Below are 19919 nucleotides of genomic sequence, written 5' to 3'. Positions count from 1 at the left end.
GGAACGGGTCTAGGTAATCGGCCCCTAGAAGGCAGGAGGAACAGGCTAGGAGCGTGTTCAGACAGGACAGACAAGAGAACACAGAAAGGACTCAGTTCAGACACGGGAGCTGATACCGCAAGGCAGGAGACATACAGGACTCAGTTCAGACACGGGAACTGATACAAAAAGCAGGAGACAAGAGACGGGACCTGGCACCTTCAGAGTGCAAGCACACACTGAAGGAAACACTATGCTCAGGCAGGGATAGGAGGGAGCTGCTGAGCTATATACCAAGTGACAGACAGCAATAGGCTGAGGACGCACAAGGGGTGTGACCCACAGCAGGTACAAAAGGCAGGAAGTGATCGAGCGCCGCCCTTAAGCAGCAGAAACAGACACAAACAGACAGCATGGAGGGAAGCCAGAGAGACATTCTGGACAGGTGATCAAGTGCGCCCTCTTGCACAGTGGGAGATGGACCACCATGCAAGGACGCCGCCAGGTATGTTACATATATAATGCCTCATTGTTACTTTCAGCCTGAGAGAAAAAAAACCTGAATATAAAATTATACTTAAAAAAAATCTGTCGGCATATCTGACCCCCCACACACACTTTTATTATTTTATATGCTGCTGATCCTAGTAGGATCATGATTTTTTTTTAACGAGACCTCATCAAATTTGAAAAATAACCTGTTAGATGTGTATAGAGAGGATCAGGAGTCAACCCCTCTCCTTCCCCAGAAACCATGGTAGCAGGTCCTCCGTACCCTTCTAGCAGTAGCAGCATGTTCTGCTTGCTCTATTAGTAGTAGTAGCAGAGGTAGAAGAAATAGCCCACCTTTTGTCCAAGAATAATGAATCACGGTTTTCCCCACCTCCTCTCTCCCCTCAGTAATAGTAGCAGGAACTTCACTTTCCCCAAAAAATTGTAGCAACATGGACCTCTCTTTTCCTCAGTACTAGGAGAAGGGCCTCACCTCCATCCTCTCCAATAGTAATGACAACAGGATCTCTCCTCCCCTTTCTCATCAGTAAAAATTATAGACTGTCCCACAGCACACACTGTGTACAATATATTTCCACATATTCTTAAAGAAAAGGCATCAACAAAAAATTACCTACTGGTTAAAGACGTTTTTGCGTTAAATGCATTTGTTTTAAGTCAGCATTTTTTTTATATATCATAGAATCATAGAATCATAGAATCATAGAATGGTAGAGTTGGAAGGGACCTCCTGGGTCATCTGGTCCAACCCCCTGCTCAAAGCAGGATTCACTAGATCATCTCAGACAGATGTCTGTCCAGCCTCTGTTTGAAGACGTCCATTGAAGGGGAACTCACCACCTCTCGTGGCAGCCTGTTCCACTCATTAATCACCCTAACTGTCAAAAAGTTTTTTCTAATATCTAATCTGTGTCTCCTCCCATTTAGTTTCATCCCATTGCTTCTAGTCTTTCCTTGTGCAAATGAGAATAAAGATGATCCTTCTACAATGTGACAGCCCTTGACATATTTGTAGACAGCTATTAAGTCTCCTCTCAGTCTTCTTTTTTGCAAGCTAAACATTCCCAAATCCTGCAACCGTTCCTCATAGGACATGGTTTGCAGACCAGTCACCATTCTGGTCGCTCTTCTCTGAACTTGCTCCAGTTTGTCTATGTCTTTTTTAAAATGTGGTGCCCAAAACTGTACACAGTATTCCAGATGAGGTCTGACCAAAGAGGAGTAAAGACCGATAATGACTTCACGTGATCTAGACTGTATGCTTCTGTTAATACATCCCAGAATTGTATTTGCCTTTTTTGCTGCTGCATCACACTGTTGACTCATGTTCAGTCTATGATCTATTAGTATACCTAAGTCTTTTTCACATGTACTGTTGCTTAGCTCTATTCCTCCCATTCTGTATATGTTTTTTTCATTTTTATTGCCCAGATGTAGTACTTTGCATTTTTCCCTGTTAAAAACCATTCTGTTGGTTGCTGCCCACTGCTCCAGTTTATTTAGGTCTTTTTGAATCCTCTCTCTCTCTTCTCTAGTATTAGCTATCCCTCCTAGCTTTATGTCATCAGCAAATTTAATCAGTTTACCCTCAATTCCTTCATCTAAATCATTGATAAAGATGTTGAACAATACAGGTCCCAGGACAGAGCCCTGTGGTACCCCACTTGAGACATTCATCCAGCTGGATGTGAAGCCATTTACAACCACCCTTTGAGTCCGATCACTAAGCCAGTTATGAATCCACCTAACAGTTGCCTGGTCCATTGTCACATCCTTTGTTAAAAATAAAAATGTGATTATCTTAAAATTTTCACACTGGCCACTGGGGCTTTTTTAAATGAACTTCTTGTTGTTTCAGGAAACAAAAGATGTGTACAATCATGGCCAAAAGTTTTGGGACTGACACTTTTTTTACAAAGTTTGTTCCTTCATTTTTTTATAGTGTCAATTTTTCACAATTCATCAAATCAATCGTCATAATCTAGAGTTAAAGCAAAGTCATTACTTGGCATGAAAAATAACTTGGTCATATAAACTACATTTCCAAGGAATGTTCTGAAATCGTACAAGAGGAGTTATATATAATTTTTCTTGTAGGAGGAACAATTTCAGAACAGTATAAATGGATTTATCAATGGATATAAGCTAAATGAATATATTTATGTATATCATGTATATTATTATGCAATTTCATTTTGACCATGCAATATTATTTTCATTCCTCTTCATTGTAGTGAGAATTTGTATCCTTTATTTTATACAATTTTGTGGTGCTGTTTCTGTGTAATTCTCAGTGATGATGTCACTTCCCTTGTGTTACTCCTTGTATGTTGTACAAACCATTCTTTTTCCAATGTTGATGAAAGCCTGGGTTGGGCTGAAACACGTCGTAATTGCATTTTGTGTTTATTGGACTAAAGCCTTATTCATCAATACGCGAGTGCCGGGACTTCTTTGACTATCAAATTAAGTCTACCTTCAACCTTAAGGCTATGTGCCCACGATGCAGAAATGCTCAGGATTTTTTCCAGAGCGTTTCTGCATCTCCCTGGCAGAAAAAACGCATGCGGATTGTACATGTGGATTGTACATGCGGATTGTACATGCGGATTGTACATGCGGATTGTACATGCGGATTGTACATGTGGATTGTACATGCGTTTTCCTGCCAGGGACATGCGGATGTGAAGCGTTCTTCACATGCATTTCCGCATGCGGGTTGTCAAGCGCTTTCCAAGCAATTTTAGCATCACTTGGAAAGTGCTTGTCAACTTGGTCACACTATATAAATCCATGCAAACGGCATGGATTTATATAGTGTGACCAAGAGAATGTCAAAAAATAAAAAAATAAATCTATACTTGCCTTCCGACGGTCCCCGGAGTCTTGCTTCGCTCTGTCCTGGCTCGGTGGCAGCTCGCGGTACACTGAAGGACCTGCCGTCACATGACTATGATGTCAGCGCAGGTCCTTCAGTCCACCGCGAGCTGCCGGCAAGGGAAGACAAGGAGACCGGGGGCCATCAGAAGGTAAATATAATATTTATTTTTTATTTTATTCTTTTTTTTACAGGTTCTATGGTACCCGGGTCCGGAGGAGAGTCTCCTGTCCTCCACACCCGGGTACCATCCGCACATTGAAACGCTTGGATTCCGCATGTACAGATGCAGTGATGCGGATTCCATGCGTTCCAATGCAAGTCAATGGCGGCGAAAATGCCGCGCTTCCGCAAAATAATTGGTAGTGCTGCGTTTTTTTCCGCAATGATAATCCGCAGCGGAAATTTCCACAGCATGTGCAAAGCACATGCGGATTATCATTGGGGAACATGGCAGGCCTTCTACCATGCGTTTTTTAAGCGTTTCTGCAGCGTTTTTGCCGCTGAGGAAACGCTTAAAAAATGCATCGTGGGCACATAGCCTAAAGTTCATGAAACTTTCAAATGAAAAAAAAAATACAAGTAACACAAAAAGCGTATTTAAACAATTGGTCATTTTCTGACAACACATTCCCTTTAAGTAGCTGTGAGCTTTGCTATCCCCTCTCCTCAGGAGTAGTCATTGACCTCCTCTGCCGAGACAAACAAAGCTGGATACATCAGGGCAACTGCAGGAAGTGCAGACATGAAGACCCAGTCACTAGTGGGAGGATTTTCAACCACTGTGCAGACAGTTTTTTATTATTATTATTATTATTATTATTATTATTATTATGAATACATTTTTTTCAGTGTGCTGTATTGTAATGAACTGCTTCATTCTGCAGCATAAATACTAAATAAGCATACAGCTTATGGTAAGGGCTGATATTACAGCGGCGATTTATTTTTCTTCTGCACACAATCTCATCTTTAGATTAAACAGCTTTATTGCTATAACTTGGCTTTAAAAGATTATTGCCACCCTTTAGCTCAATTGTCTGAGCCACTTCAATTATGGAGTTTAATCTTTAGTTGTCTGCAGCATTGCCTGCAGTTCAGTGGCCACCGACGACTACAGATCACCATTAGACTTAATGTCTTGCGAGGTGCCGGTAATTCTGAAATTGTTTCTGTGTGAGTGATTTTCTAGCCCAAACCCTGGCAGCGAGCAGTCCGTCAGTCATTATTTGCTCAGAGCGTCTCGGTGGTTGTTTGGACGCACTTCTAATACATAATCCAAAACGGAGTAGAGAGTAAAAGCGTAGAACCATGCAAAGCTCAAAAATAAGAATACTGTATTTAATATTTAGTCATAACTGTAGAGAAAAGAGGCATTGACCGCACATCCAAAAATCATACATTGATCTTTTGTGGCTAAGCAACATTTTTCAAGAATGAACATGAGATTCTTAGTTTAACATTATGATTAGACTGAATGAAGCCCACTGCCACGTCACGGTGAACCTCTCAGTGTGTCCCTCACCTAAAAGGTGCGGAACCATGCGCAAAACACTACTATGATGATAGTGCGCCAGCAGGGTGGGCAAATGACCTGGTGCCTCACAGCACCTATGCTGCAAAGTCCTGATGGCTCCAGACCACACCACCCCACAGGCATAGCATCACAGGTGCAATGGCCGTCACTCAGCACCAGCGCCAAGTGAGAGGAGCTGAAAAACTCACCTTCCCCATGTTCTCAGACTGAGAACTGAGAACATAAATAGGTGGAACCATTTTGGCAGTCTCCTGCTAATTAAAAATACCTGGGTCAAAAGGGAGGAGTACTGGTCCAAGCAAAAGAAAAAGAGAGGTGACAGCATGCAATACGCCATAACTGACGAAAAAAAGAGACATGAACATCAGATCTGCCTATTTATGCACTCAGTTCACAGTCTGAGAACATGTGGAAGGTGAGTTTTTCAACTCCTTTCACTTGGTGTTGGTGCTGTGTGATGGCCATTTTTTTCAGTGGTGCTGTGGCCTAAAGTCAAAGGGGCTCAGTTTAGCAGCATGCGTACTGTGGGGGCACCAGGTTGCTCGCCCTGCTGGTGAACTTTCACTGCGGCAGTGGTTAGCGCATGACACAGCATCATTAAAGTTAGGAATCCATTGAGAGGTTCATAGTGATGTGGTAGTAGGATTCATACAGTCTGATCAGAATGTTGAGTAACCAACGTTTTAATTTCTATTTCATAAATCAATATTACACATAAAAATAAGTAACTTTGTAATATATCTTATTAGAGAAATCTGCCAAAACTGATCAGTTATTATAAAAATTCTCAATTCTGAGGTAAAATCTGTATTCGGTGAAGACACTTTCCTATTACTGAGATAGGAGATGGAAGTTGGTACTGATACAATTCTATACAGACAAGAAGAGGGAGGAACTAGAGGAAAGCTCCTCCCCCCTCCTCCCCTCCTATCTGTCTAGAATCTTATCAGTACTAACTGCCATCTCCTATCTCAGTAATGGGAAAGTGTCTTCACCGAATACAGATTTTGCTTCAGAATTGAGAATTTTGCTCATGACTGATCAATTTTGGCAGATTTATCTGATAAGATACAGTATATTACAAAGTTGCTTATTTTCATGTGTACTATTGATTTATGAAATAAAAGTAAAATGAAGGTTACGCTTTAAACTAAGAACCTCTTGTGTTCATTTTTGGAAATGTTTCCTTAGCCGCAATAGATCAATGTATAAGTTTTGGCTGCATGGTCCAGGTCTTTCTCTACAGCTATGATCTATTTAAAGTGAAAGTCTAAGCAAATTTTGAGAATTAGTAAAATTGAGCTACTAGTAACATGCAGGGGTGTTAATTCCTTGTCTCTGATCTTACCAGTATTTTATGGACACTAGGTCTATGCTGCAGACTGCATTTTCCTATACATTGGACCATTGCAAAAAGTATTGCCCATTTTTTTTTTCTCAAGGGCCAATAACGGACATATACCACTATATGGATTTACAGTGAGACACAAATTCAAGATATAAGTCAGGGAATACGCCTGAATTATGCCTCTGATATATAGGTAAAAAGTGACGTGAACAAAACCCTATCAATATCATGTACAGTATTTAGTTGGGACTTTGACAAACTCAGTTCTACTGCATCAACATTACTCATTCTACCACCACACATTGCTCTGCTAAATGATTGCAGTTAACGGCCATGCTGAGCCCAAACGACGTGCAGATACACTAGTCATTAGACATGATTTATGAAACTTATGAAACGAAATACAAGCCTATATATGATGACATGAAGAAGTCTATAGTCTATGAAGAAAGGAGAAACCATCGAAGAATCACAACTTGGTTTACCGGTCTCTTGCAAAAACAGCAGTTTATGTGTCAGGACTACTTGCAAAAAATCAAGAGTTCTCACTTTATGATTGTGAGCTGAAAAACAGAAGGGGTTGTTCGGCCTTCTGATAAAAGTCTGCAGGCACTCTATATGACTTCAGAATACTGAATTATAAACGTGTGCGGTGAATACTGTCAGGATTTTCTGCACTTTGCATACTTCCAGCAACATTCCAACTAGACATGAATACAAATGAATTGAGAGAGGCAAGCACATCTAGTCGGCACATGACAATATGTATGCAAACAGCATAACTAAGGTCATGTGATCGCCCGCTCTCATTGACAATACCAGAGAACCCTGACAGCGTGTGCACCATATGCTGTAAGGATTCAGAAGTCGAGTGATCGGAGATTATTATATTCCCCCAAGATTCCTCTTACACGCATCTTTGGTTCCAGGAAGTATTCATCTCATCCAGGAAATGATGAGTGAGGTACACAGAATCCAGGAAATCGATAGCAAGTTATAGTTTGCCAAGGTCTTTGGTAATTTTTAGGCTTTGATTTTTATGGAAGGTTAGGCAGGTTTGGTAGCAAGGCCTGTTCTTCTCTTCCAGCCCTGGTTTTCTCTGTAGTCTTCAGACAGCCCAGGTGTTGTGCAAATTCATTACAGGGTTTAGAATGATTTGTAGTGTGTGCAGCTTAGCGAAACTACTTGGCTATAATAGTAAAGGTGACTTTTAGCTGTTAACTTGACTCCAGTACAGTAGTCCCAGGTCTGGATCGAAACCACTTCTCACTGTGGAAACTCTTGACTACTCCATCTTCACTTTGGTATCTCACTATCCTTCTCTGCCTGTGAATATGGTGGGGATTCTGTCCCACTGACTGTGGGACACATAATGTGGCCTACAGATATCTTAACTTCTCTATGAAACTAGTCTTCACTTCCTTTCTTTAGCGCTATTACTTATCTCTTGGCAGGAAAATTTCCATCTTGATCACAGTCATGTGACTCACTGGCAGTCTGACAACGCGACACTCTCCTCTTCAGTTCCTCCCACAGTTAGACCCATATTGCCAGACTTGCAGTGAAGATCCAGCACCATCTTGCATAAATAACACAGTTTTATCAATGAGCAGCATGCTAAGCCACGCTTGTCAACATGGTAAATCAGGGTATCAGAAATAAGTCTGGTTTGGTTATACAAAATAAAAGTAATTCCTTTTAACTAGTTTGTATTAAATTTTAAGCTGTATTAGCGATACAGGAGAGAACTGAAAAGTGCCAATACAATTGTAGATAAAATTGCAATTTATGAAAAAATGCAAAATAAAAGCATTTTATCATACAGCCTCATATGGGGTCTGATTCCAGCCCATAAAAGAATCCGCTCAACATAAAGAAATAGAAAAATAATAAAATATTATCACTGCAATAAACAGTGATTGGTAGGGAAACCAAAATGTTGGCACGGAGGCAGCAGGGAATTTACCAGTGAGTAATAGTTATTTTTTCAAATTATCACATTTCCTACTATTAGGCTAATTTTTTACAATACAGGAAATCCTTTTACAGATTGAGGCCTAATCCACACAATGTGCCTTTCATTCTGTGATGTTAACGTTTAAGGTAAGAGATCCAATTTAAACGTCTACTATGGGGTCCAGCCTTCGCCAGTTACCCCCCTGCATCTGACCAATTACTCAAATTGCAACACTAAGAAAGGCAAGTGACAAGGTTATGCAAATGGCATAAGTAGGAGTCACTAAGATCTGCAAACGATTACATTTTCAAGCACCTAGCTCAAAATCTGTGACATGTGGGAGGGGATAAGAGCCAGATTGAAAGAAATTATTTTTTCATCACATAAAAAAACTCAAAATTGGATTAAGCTTTGTGGGATGATTGTATGATGCCTCCTGTTTGTCGAATTCATGAACTGAGAGACCTTGATATATCACTCCAGCAGATCGCAACTCATGTAAGCCGACATGTGACCACTGTTCAGTGTTGCGTGTCCCATTGGTTAGGAGAACAACAATAAAGGACAATAAGAACAACAGGTGCAAAGAGGTCTGCTGGATTGTCAGACTAAAAGACTGGTGTGTAGAGGCTGAACTGCAAGTAAAATTGGACGTCTCATACCAAGCTTCAGGGGTCAAACAGTGTCTACACAAACCATCAGAAGCTGTTTGCACAACATTGGCCTACTAGTCAGACATCCAGCTACCAGTCTTCCATCGACCTCATGTCGCTGCCCTCAAAAGCTATCATGGTGCAGAGCAACGTGGCAATGGAGGCCGGAATGGAGGTCTTTCCTCTTCAGCGCTGATTCCCGCTTTTATTTTGGACACAATTAGAGAGGAGCGGTTCATTTCACGGGACTTTGGTCCAGTGTCCAGGTCAGTGGTAACTGGCGGCTAGATGGGAGCCCCACGAATCTCCTATCTACCGGTGTTCTTAGTGCGGCATTTGATTTGTTAGGGCTGGCATGACGCATAGATGACATGGCACCAGCCATGGCTAATCAAAAGCCATGCCGGGGACACAGAAATAGATTAGCGGAACGCCCATCTAGCCACCAGGTACCAATGACCTGGAAGCTGAACCAGAGACCCGCAAATCGATATAATTATAGTCCGAAATTGGTCTGGTGACAACATGTGCAACGTCATGAAAAGGCCTTTACAAGGGAATGTTACATTGGTCCTATTCTTGGGATAATGGTGTGAGGTGACATAATTTATGGTAGGCAGACCCCTATATTCTACATTCTAGGTACACTAACCATTCGGAGTTAAGTAGATTTGTTTGTGGAACCAGTGGTATGGCCATTTCTCCGACGTGTTCTAGGAGAAATTTTTCAACTTGATAGCAATAGGCCACATGTTGCTAATGCCAGTTTGAGCAGGCTGCGTGACCAAAATATGCTAACATGGCCTGCAGCATCTCCAGTCTTGTCTCCTGTCAAGCACTATTGGGACGTCATTGGCTGGCAATTGCAAAGGTAACTGCCAGCAGCGGATATTGATGATTTCCCAAGTACTTTCAACGTGGCAGAATATTCCTTCGACAACCTTTAATAACCTCTTTGGTAGTAGCCAAGGTGTGTAAGTGCGTGTATATCTGTGAGATATGCATACTCAATACTGACTAACACTAGTGGTTTTGTTTCCATTTTTCTATAATTTACATATTATTAACAGGTCTATGTGATTTTCATAAAATCGACATTTCCTTGCTGCAATTTCAATGTTGAGGATTGTAGAAAAACAAATAAAAGGCTCACTATTTCTGAAGTCAGTTTTATGCTTAATATCAGCCTCCATCTAAAGCCCCCGTCACACTAAGCAAGATCACTAGCGAGATCGCTGCTGAGTCACAAGTTCTGTGACGCAACAGCGACCTCAGTAGCGATCTCGCTACGTTTGACACGTAGCAGCAACCAGGCCCCTGCTGTGAGATCGCTGGTCGTGTCGGAATGGCCTGGACCTTTTTTTGATCGTTGAGGTCCCGCTGGGTAGCATGCATCGCTGTGTTTGACACCTTACCAACGACCTCGTTGACGACTCAGAACTGAGACACATAGGCGTGCATCGTTATACAGGTCGCTACGGGTCGCCGTATCGTTGCTGCGTCGTTGGGAAGATCTGACTGTTTGACATCTCACCAGCGACTACATAGAGACGCAGCAACGATCCCTGCCAGGTCGTATCGTTGTCGGGATCGCTGTAGCGTCGCTAAGTGTGACGGTACCTTAAATGAACATTTGGCTAGCATAAATTACATTAACTCTTTTATTTGTCTTTTCATCAAGGTACTGGCTATGGCTTGTGGAAGAGAAGAAATTTCCTTTCCTTTCCTCTTCATCAGCTTCATACCTATTTCCCATGAGAAACATGCTTCTCTAGCACAGCAACTGAGATTCAAGTTTAGAAAGCATTGAATCCTAATTGAGATCCTGACAAAGTATCCTGTACTAAATAGCAGGTTACAATTTGTCACCTAGTGACAATTATAGTAAATAGGATTATTAATCTAAATGTTCTGTTATTATCCTTTAAAGGCCCAATACAAGTTTCCAATATCTGTGGTATAACACATTACGGCTAATACAAATGACAATCATTCATGATTACAAAACAATCCAGAAATAATTGGTAAGATGAAGCAATAACTCACCGTTATTAACCAGGAGATGGAGGTCCAGATTTTTTGCTTTGAAATTCTGTACACAATTCCGTATGGACTTCATGGAAGCCAAATCACAGAATAAAAATTCCACTGAGAAGGAAGAAAATACATTTATAAATACATTTTTAAAGGCTTCAGAGAAGCAGTGAAGTTTCTGTTCCATTTTACACTACAGCCATAAAATTAATCATAGACTTTTGGCAGATGAAAAAAGAAAAAGCCGTGCTAATATACATCCTATTTTGGAGGGCAAGCAATTCAATTTGGAGAAGGCACAGTGCTATCTATTCACAAGAACCTAACAGATTGTGTTACAGCATTATTGGGCAATAACTCCTATTCATACATAGAAGAAAAGGCTATTCTATGGAATGACTATGCATGTACAGTGGTGTGAAAAAGTGTTTGCCCCCTTCCTGATATCTTATTCTTTTGCATGTTTGTCACACTTAAATGTTTCAGATCACAAATAAATTTAAATATTAGACCAAGATAACACACGTAAACAGAAGATGCAGTTTTTAAATGAAGGTCTTTATTATTAAGGGAAAAAGAAATCCAAACCTACAGGGCCCTGTGTGAAAAAGTGATTGCCTCCCTCTTCTTTAACTGTGATTCAATTTCCCTAGCGTGGAGTACAAACGGTTTTCACTGTGCTGCTGGCTGCTCTCGTGGAAAAGACGTACCAACTGGTTTCAATAAAGGATTTAAAATTTCTTTTTATTTATTTCATGTCCACTACAAATTAAAATCAACGCTTTTTGAAGTTTTGCTCAACTTCTTCATCAGGATAAGGCATGACAAAGAGACCCGGCGGATCCGGGAAAGGCAAGTATAGCGGAGATTGTTTCTTAAGACTAATCTGCCGCCAGGGACATTTATTTACTAAAAGGGAACATCCTCTTTAAATACAAATAGTGATTAAGCAGTGAGAACATGGTACATCCAACATGATACATGGCAGCAAGAGCAGAGCAGATTAATGTAGATTTTTATGGGAATAGATACAATTTACCTTGCAATTTCTATCATTTTAACTCCTGCTTTTTCTGCGCTTAGGAGTCCAGTGGACGGTTCTAATCACCTACTGACAGTTATCTTTGTAGGCAGACCTATACAAGGAAGGCTCTCAGTTGCCAATAAGACCACTACCTGGACTCCTAAGGCTAGAGTGAGCAAGAATTGAACTGAACATATTACATGTAATCATGAATCTTTAACCACAAAATTACATATCAATATTGGGCTGCATGTTAAACATAACAGGTTCCCTTTAGAGCTATTATTGTTAAAGGGATCCTGACAGCTGATCCATGGGCAGCATGTATCATATCGGGGCTGCATGATTTCAACCATATATATTTAACTCTGAAACTCTGCGGTGTTTCAGAGAAAAACAAAGTTCAATGGCTGCCAGGGCCGAGCTGCACTGGAGACTAGTCAGACAGGCGGATCTGCAGTAGCTTCTCACCTCCCACTGCCCTGGAGTAACAGGTCTCTCTCTATATATGTACACATGGAGAGATCTGTCACTCCAGGTCAGTGGAAGGGGAGAAGCTGCTGGGGATCCGCCTGTCTGACTAGTCTCCAGTGCGGCTTGATCACCAGCGGCTATTATGTTTTTCTCTGGAACACGTAACATTTCGGAGTTAAAAATATATGACTGAAACCATGCAGCCAGTGCCTGATACATGCTGCTCGATCCACGGAGGATGGTCCGGGCACAGCGGGACGTGATCGCCGGGTGGAAGGAGGAGTTGGCCCGGCAAGCCGTGATCCGACCGCAGGAGGCGCTACCACCGCCGAGCAGCACGCCTGCCTCCGAGCGCGGTGAAGGTGGACCGGAGGCCGAAGACGACGCCGCGGAGGAGGCCACAGAGACCGAGGCAGGTAAGGGGGACATCAACACCCCAAGCCCTGAGGCCGCAAGCCTGCCCCCGCCTCCCGCTGCGGGACCCGAAGCCCCGGGGACCGTACCTGCCACCGCACCTCCGCTACTCCCGGCTAGGCCTCAGGCGGCAAGAGCCGCGGCTACGCCCCGCCCCGCGCCATGCCCTTTAACCCCGGGCGCAGTAAAGAGAGAGACGTCACAGGCCGGGACGCAAGGCCTAGTGCACCCGGGCGCCGCTGCCACACCAGCGCCCCCTACCTTGGCTGCGCCACTCCCGGGCACGACCAGCAGGCGACCACCAGCCTGGTCGCAAGGCCGAGTGCCCCCGGGCGCTGCTCCCCCAAACGGGGCCCCCAGCCATACTACCCCTGGGCGCGGATCTATTCGCCCAGCACACCGGCCCGGATGGACTGCCCCTGGTGTGGCCGGCCGAGCTGGTCAGTGGCCGCCCATGGAGAGTTCAACCCCCGCGCGAGCCTCTGATACCTGCTCCGGAGCCAGTGGAAGTCACCCCGCCCCCACTACAGGACGCCCAGTTTGAGTGGGACCCCACTGGCGAAAACCTAATGGGGTTCACGCAGGAAACCCGGGCGGACGCAGCCCGTCGCCTGGAGTCCTGCCGTCAGCAGCTGGCGACCTTCGAGAGAGAGCGGCGGGAGAGGAGTATCAGGGAGGAGCGACTCCAAGCCCAGAGCGCAGAACAGAAGCAGAGAGCTCGTCAGAATCCCCAAGCCGCCTGCGGTCCCCGAGCCACCGGGACCGTAGTAAAGTTTCAGCTGGAGCACGGCTGGGGCTTCATTAGAGACTCGGGGGCCGCAAACGACGTCTTCGTGACAAGGAGGGACGTCGAGAGCCACCTGCCAGAGGGGCATCACGGACGTTACCTGTACCCTGGTGACATGGTCACCCACACCCGGCACAAGGGCGCAAAGGGATTATATGCCCTCCAAGTCCACCGGCTAACTGAGGAGGAGCTACAATACGATTATGGAGAAAGCCAAGAGGGTCCGGACGGGCCTGGAGATTACCCGGAGGAACAAGGTGCGCAAGGAGGACACCGCTACTGAAAAGTGTCAGCGCACAAATGTAAATAGTTACCCATCAGGGTATCAGAACTGTTGTGGAGCTGTTTTCACTGAAAGAGTGGTCCCCGTTGGGACTGTTACCTGTTTGAAAGTTGCCCCCGATATCCCTAATCTGGCTGGGGACTGAGAACAGCCATCCCCTTTCCCTACCTGGCCGAGGACTGAGAGCGGCCATCCTGTAAATAGTTGCGCTTCCTAAAGCGCCCCCTACTGGTTTTATAAAAAGACTGCAACGTCTACCTCAAGACAAATTTACTGGACTGTTGCACCTTTAAGAAGAAAGGACACCTGGTCGCAAGATGCACTGCGGCCAGTACCCAAGAATATGTTTACTTAAAGATGTTTTATAATGAAAAGTTTTATATGCTGCTAAAAGAAGTTTTATGGTATTTTATATGTGTGAAGAAAGTCTTGTAATATTTGTTAAAAGAGAAAAGTGTACCAGTAACGTTAAAGGAGAAAAGTGCCTCCCATAAAGGGATGGGTTAAATGGTTATTGTCTTATATGCGAATGCATTCTAAAAATTTTGTATGTTTTTGAATTGTCTTTGCTCTTTTCCAGCCCGAGGACGTGCTGTGGTTTACCGGGGGGGAATGTAGCGCCCCGAGGGTTCGGTCGCTACAGAGGTATTGCACCTCAACCAGAGGTGTGATATTCCACTCCCGGGTAAGGATGGAGTGTGGACCAGGGCTCGGTAGGCTGCATGCACCACACACACCCCATTTCCGGGGGACAGCTCAACGGTGTTCCCATTAGACAGTAATGCAGGCACGACAGAATCTGTCCCTGGCTGGAGTGGGGAGGGGGGAGGAAAACCCAGTGATGTAGGAGCAGGAGGGGGTCTCTGGGCATAGGTAGGAGCCCATTGGTTGCAAGTCACCTGGGCTTATACACAGAGAGGGAGGTATATAAGGTGGGCACCATCTTAGTTCTGGGAGTAGAAGAAGTGAGTTCAGACAGTGAGGAGGAGGAGAGAAGAAGTTCAGCCAGGAGGGCTGACAGGGAGCTGTGGCTCAGGCTGGGCCCAGCTCCACAAGGCAGGCCTAGAGTGAAGGCCAGAGCCAGAAGAAAGGAACAGAAAGGAACAGAAACAGAAAGGAACAGAACATCAAGAGAGGCCCAGAGGCACAAAGCCAGAAGGAACCCTAAGGACCCAGGAGATTACGGGTGACGGGTTGGCAGAACAGGGTATCGGATCCCAAGTTGGTGGAGGTGACTAATCCTCAGCCAAGGACCGGCGGTCGTGATCATATCTTGATGCGACCCCTCGCTACACCTACTAGAAAGGCACACCACATAGGGTCAGGGAGGTGAGCACGAAGCCCTCCCAAGAGAAGGCCCGCGGGAGCTGGACAGACTTAGTGTCACTGGTGGGGCACGGCCAGAGAAAGGAATAGAAGGGAGACCTGTGCCACACTCTGGAATTGCCTGGGTGTTGACCGAGCCCCGCGCCTGGTGGACGCAGCACAGCTTGGGCAGTCATTGGCGGCGGAGTGACTTGGAATATAAAGAACTGTGAGTAAAGAACTTGAACTGCAACCCCACGTCTCTGTGCTTCATTGCCGCACCAGCACTACTAGTGCTGGGACGCCCGTGCACCACCACTCCCGTCATCCACATTCCCTGCCCTGAGGCCATACTCTTTCCGTGGGGAGTTATCCCATCTTTAGCTGCACACACCACACCGGCCTCAGAGGTCTGCTCAGCAGCGGCGGTTCTTATTGACCGCAATCCACGGGTGGCGTAGTCGGACATTAAACCATAAAAACCCCATAAAAGACTGCCACTGGTTTGACCACCCTGAGCCACGGGACCGGGTCGCTGCCACGGTGACTACAACTCCCAGCATCCCACAAAGGGGCCCGGTTCCAGGTTCCTCACGCGGCCCAGGGGGCGCGTCATATTCACATAATCATTTATAACATAATGGTACATGCCACAGATATAGCAAGCAAAATTAAATAATTAGATACATGGACGTTTTGTACAATGTGCAATTAACAAATAAGAGTCCATATGTTTCAGGTATATACCTCATATCGGCAGTTAGGTTGCTTATAAAAGGTAGTTGATTGACAAGTATTAATGGTAGTTCCATGACTAACCACTGGGTGTGCTGTTACATATGTCAATGAGCAAAAGGAAGTGAAGTTACATTACAACCACAGGATATGAAAAATGTTGGCAAAGTGCAGCAAACTGGTTGGGGGAACTCGCTCTTAACACAGATGCAGGTGCCAGAGATAGTATTGTGAACAGGATCCCCAACCATTTTAAGGCTTCTAAGTGGAGAATGAATGTAGAGGCAGCCATGCATATACTCAACTTTTTCCATCTATTTCTATGGAAGTTGGGTAAACAAGCAAGGTGCTACATATAACAAATTGCCACCATATATCAAGTTTCGGGTGAACACCTGAAGTGCACACCTCACAGATCTATGGTTTTAAAGGGAAGGTGCCGTCAAAAAAAAAAAAATTAACAATTGAAAAAATGTAAAGTATTAATGTTTTAATTTTTTTTAAATATAATTTGTTTTTAATGAAGTAAAATATGAAAAATAATTTAAAAAGGTTTGGTATTTCCACTTTTAAACACTAGGGGGAGCAGCTGCTGAAATTTGCCATGAAAACCTAGTGTACAGCTAGCTCACATTATGACTGCAGTAAATGTGGGCGGGGTCTGCTCACGTGTCTGACGTCGCTCCTCTCCTCCCCATCTGGGTGTTTGTAAAAAGATAAGAAAGAATGAGTAAAGAAGTTTAAGATTACAGTGCGGAGCCATTTTGTTGGTGACTGCAGAGTGATACTGACAAGTACAGCGTCACTGAAGATGGTCAGCAGCACCGATTCTGTTAGATGGTGCTGCTAGCTGTATCATAAGCTGGGGTTAGATACGCGGAGTGTATCACGTGTGTTATTAGATATACGCTTAGAGTAACATGCTGGCATTAGATACAGGGCTCAATGTAGTGTATCACATGATGGGATTAGATATTGAGCTCAGCGCAGTGTATCGCACAGGATGGGATTAGATATGGAATATCTAACGTATGTCAGATGTGACCCCACTCTATCCACTTCTATGGGAGCAGTGGTGTAATGTGTGATACCCAGTAGGGGGGGCAGAGTGGGAGGTTGCCTCGGGCCCCACGCTCTGAGGGGCCCACCCGGAGCTACACTACTGTAAAACGTATCGACTTGCGCTGATGCATTTAAACTCTGCAGCAGAGCAGGGAGACATTATCTCCCTGCACTGTACTGCCACATGGCCAATGTGGGGTCCGTGAGCCAGGTGGTGTGGGGGGAGGAGCCCAGCTCCGGGTACCCTGCCCATCTTCGCAAATTCAACTGTATTGACTGGTTGCCGATACAGTTGAAAGCAATGTTGAGTGAGGGAGCGTCGCGCTCACATCAATCCCCCTCTGCGTCTGATGACACTGACAGCGGGCATGATGAGGTCACTACATGGAGCCCACTGTACTAAGATGTGCGGGTGCTCGCTACCGAGACTGGAGCAGTGTGAGAACAAGGAGGAGTGCATTGTACTGTATGGAGGCCTATGGGGAGTGCATTATACTATATGGAGGCCGATGGGGAATGCATTATACTGTATAGAGGCCTATGGGGAGTGTATTATACTGTATGGAGGCCGATGGCGAGTGCATTATACTATATGCAGGCCGATGAGGAGTGCATTATACTATATGGAGGCCTATGGGGTGTGCATTAAGCTTTTAGAAAAAAAAAGGATTTATACTAAAAAAAATATTCTATTTTTTATTGATTATATGATTATATAGCGCCAACATATTCCAGAGCTGCACAAAGATGGTATCACTCATATTACTATAAATATATTTTACCTTTTCACAACATCACATTAAGGACAATGATATAGGAAGTCAATTAACCTATCAGCACTGTAAATCTCTATAGGTTGCTAGGAAAACTACCAGGAAGTACCCGGGGAAGCTCCCGTACACACTTCACGTAGATGTTGTCACTGTTTGGATTTAAGCTCAGAAACAGTGCTGCAAAACAACAGTAAGCCACCAAAATATAAGGAGATGGGAGAAGAGAAATATACAAGAAACTAGATGATACAAAAGTTTATTTTAAAAGCAAGAACTTTTTAAAGAGGACCTCTAGCCAGGACAAGGTGGACAGTTTTTGCTCTTATTTTATTCCTGCTGCTCCCTGGAATATTCGGTTTATTTTTTTAAATCTGCCATACAGTTCCAGGGATATGCCTCTTTTTATTTAGTGCTAACTTTTATGGACTTTACCAAGGGAGCGATGCTCGCATAATTTCTTGCAGGTGTATCTCTGGGCTGCTCTACATTATAACTGTGTGAACAATGCTGCTTTGCTAACGACCATAAAAATTGGAACTAAATAAATAAAAAGGTTCAAATCTCTGGCACCTTGTGTATACACATACATACACCCTGGGGATGAAATAAATATTGGACTTGTCAACAATTTTCTAAGTACCATATATACTTGAGTATAAGCTGACCCGAATATAAGCCGAGGCACCTAATTTTACCACAAAAAAACTGGGAAAACTTATTGACTCGAGTATAAGCCTAGAGTGGGAAATGCAGCAGCTACTGGTAAATTTCCCCATCCTGGTATGCATGGCCTCCTCATCCCCTATCCTGGTATGCATGGCCCCTCATCCTCAATTTTGGTATGCATGGGCCCCTCATCCCCAATCCTGGTATGCATGGACCCCTCATCCCCAATCCTGGTATGCACGGGCCCCTCATCCTCAATCCTGGTATGCATGGGTCCCTCTTCCCCAATCCTGGTATGCATGGCCCACTCTTCCGCAATCCTGGTATGCATGGCCCCCTCATCCCCAATCGTGGTATGCAAGGCCCACTCATCCCCATCCTGGTATGCATGGCCCTCTCATCCCCATCCTGGTATGCATGGTCCCCTCATCCCCAATCCTGATATGCATGGCCACCTCATCCCGAATCCTGGTATGCATGGCCCCCTCATCCCCAATCCTGGAATGCATTCCCCCCTCATCCCCAATCCTGGTATGCATTGCCACCTCCCGTCACTGCACAGATGAAAAAAATAAACAGTTCTACTCACCTTCCTTCCTTCTGCTCCAGCGCTGCATCCTTAATAGCACACACTGTCAGTCACAGCGGCCGGCTTCCTGCTGCTGCTCAGAGATCCTGTGTGCCCGCTACTACACTGTGTGCAGAATTATTAGGCAAGTTGTATTTTAGAGGATTATTTTTTATTATTGATCAACAACTATGTTTTCAATCAACCGAAAAGAGTCATAAATATTCAAGCTTAATATTTTTGGAAGTTGGAGTGTTTTTTTTTTAGATTTGGCTATCTTAGGAGGATATCTGTTTGTGCAGGTAACTATTACTGTGCAGAATTATTAGGCAACTTAATAAAAACCAAATATAATCCCATCTCACTTGTTTATTTTCACCAGGTAAACCAATATCAATGCACAAAATTTATAAATAAATATTTCTGACATGCAAAAACAAAAACCAAACAAATTAGTGATCAATATAGCCACCTTTCTTTATGATGACACTCAACAGCCTTCCATCCATAGATTCTGTAAGTTGCTTGATCTGTTTTCGATCAACATTGCATGCAGCAGTCACCACAACCTCCCAGACACTGTTCCAAGAGGTGTACTGTTTTCCCTCCCTGTAGATCTCACATTTTATGATGGACCACAGGTTCTCTATGGGGTTCAGATCAGGTGAACAAGGGGGCCATGTCATTATTTTTTCTTCTTTTAGACTTTTACTGGCCAGCCACGCTGTGGAGTAGTTGGATGCATGTGATGGAGCATTGTCCTGCATGAAAATCATGTTTTTCTTGAAAGATACCGACTTCTTCCTGTACCACTGCTTGAAGAAGTTGTCTTCCAGAAACTGGCAGTAGGTCTGGGAGTTGACCTTCACTCCATCCTCAACCCGAAAAGGTCCCACAAGTTCATCTTTGATGATACCAGCCCATACCAG

General features: G+C 44.2%; 1 protein-coding gene across 1 annotated transcript in view; it reads right to left on the bottom strand.

Annotated features, from left to right (window-relative positions):
* The window catches only part of DHRSX (dehydrogenase/reductase X-linked), a 724432-nt gene that overhangs the window by 435888 nt on the left and 268625 nt on the right, over positions 1–19919 (bottom strand). The window contains exon 4 of the mRNA XM_073667356.1: positions 10912–11013. Within this exon, the coding sequence (XP_073523457.1) occupies positions 10912–11013 (102 nt within the window). The remainder of the gene's footprint in view (positions 1–10911; positions 11014–19919) is intronic.

The sequence above is a fragment of the Phyllobates terribilis genome, unplaced genomic scaffold (genome assembly GCF_046119375.1).
Source record: "Phyllobates terribilis strain yellow unplaced genomic scaffold, ASM4611937v1 Scaffold_2__4_contigs__length_985480577, whole genome shotgun sequence".
Taxonomy (NCBI): Eukaryota; Metazoa; Chordata; class Amphibia; order Anura; family Dendrobatidae; genus Phyllobates; species Phyllobates terribilis.
Note: the sequence above shows the minus strand (reverse complement) of the source record. Positions and strands in the feature narration are given on the sequence as shown.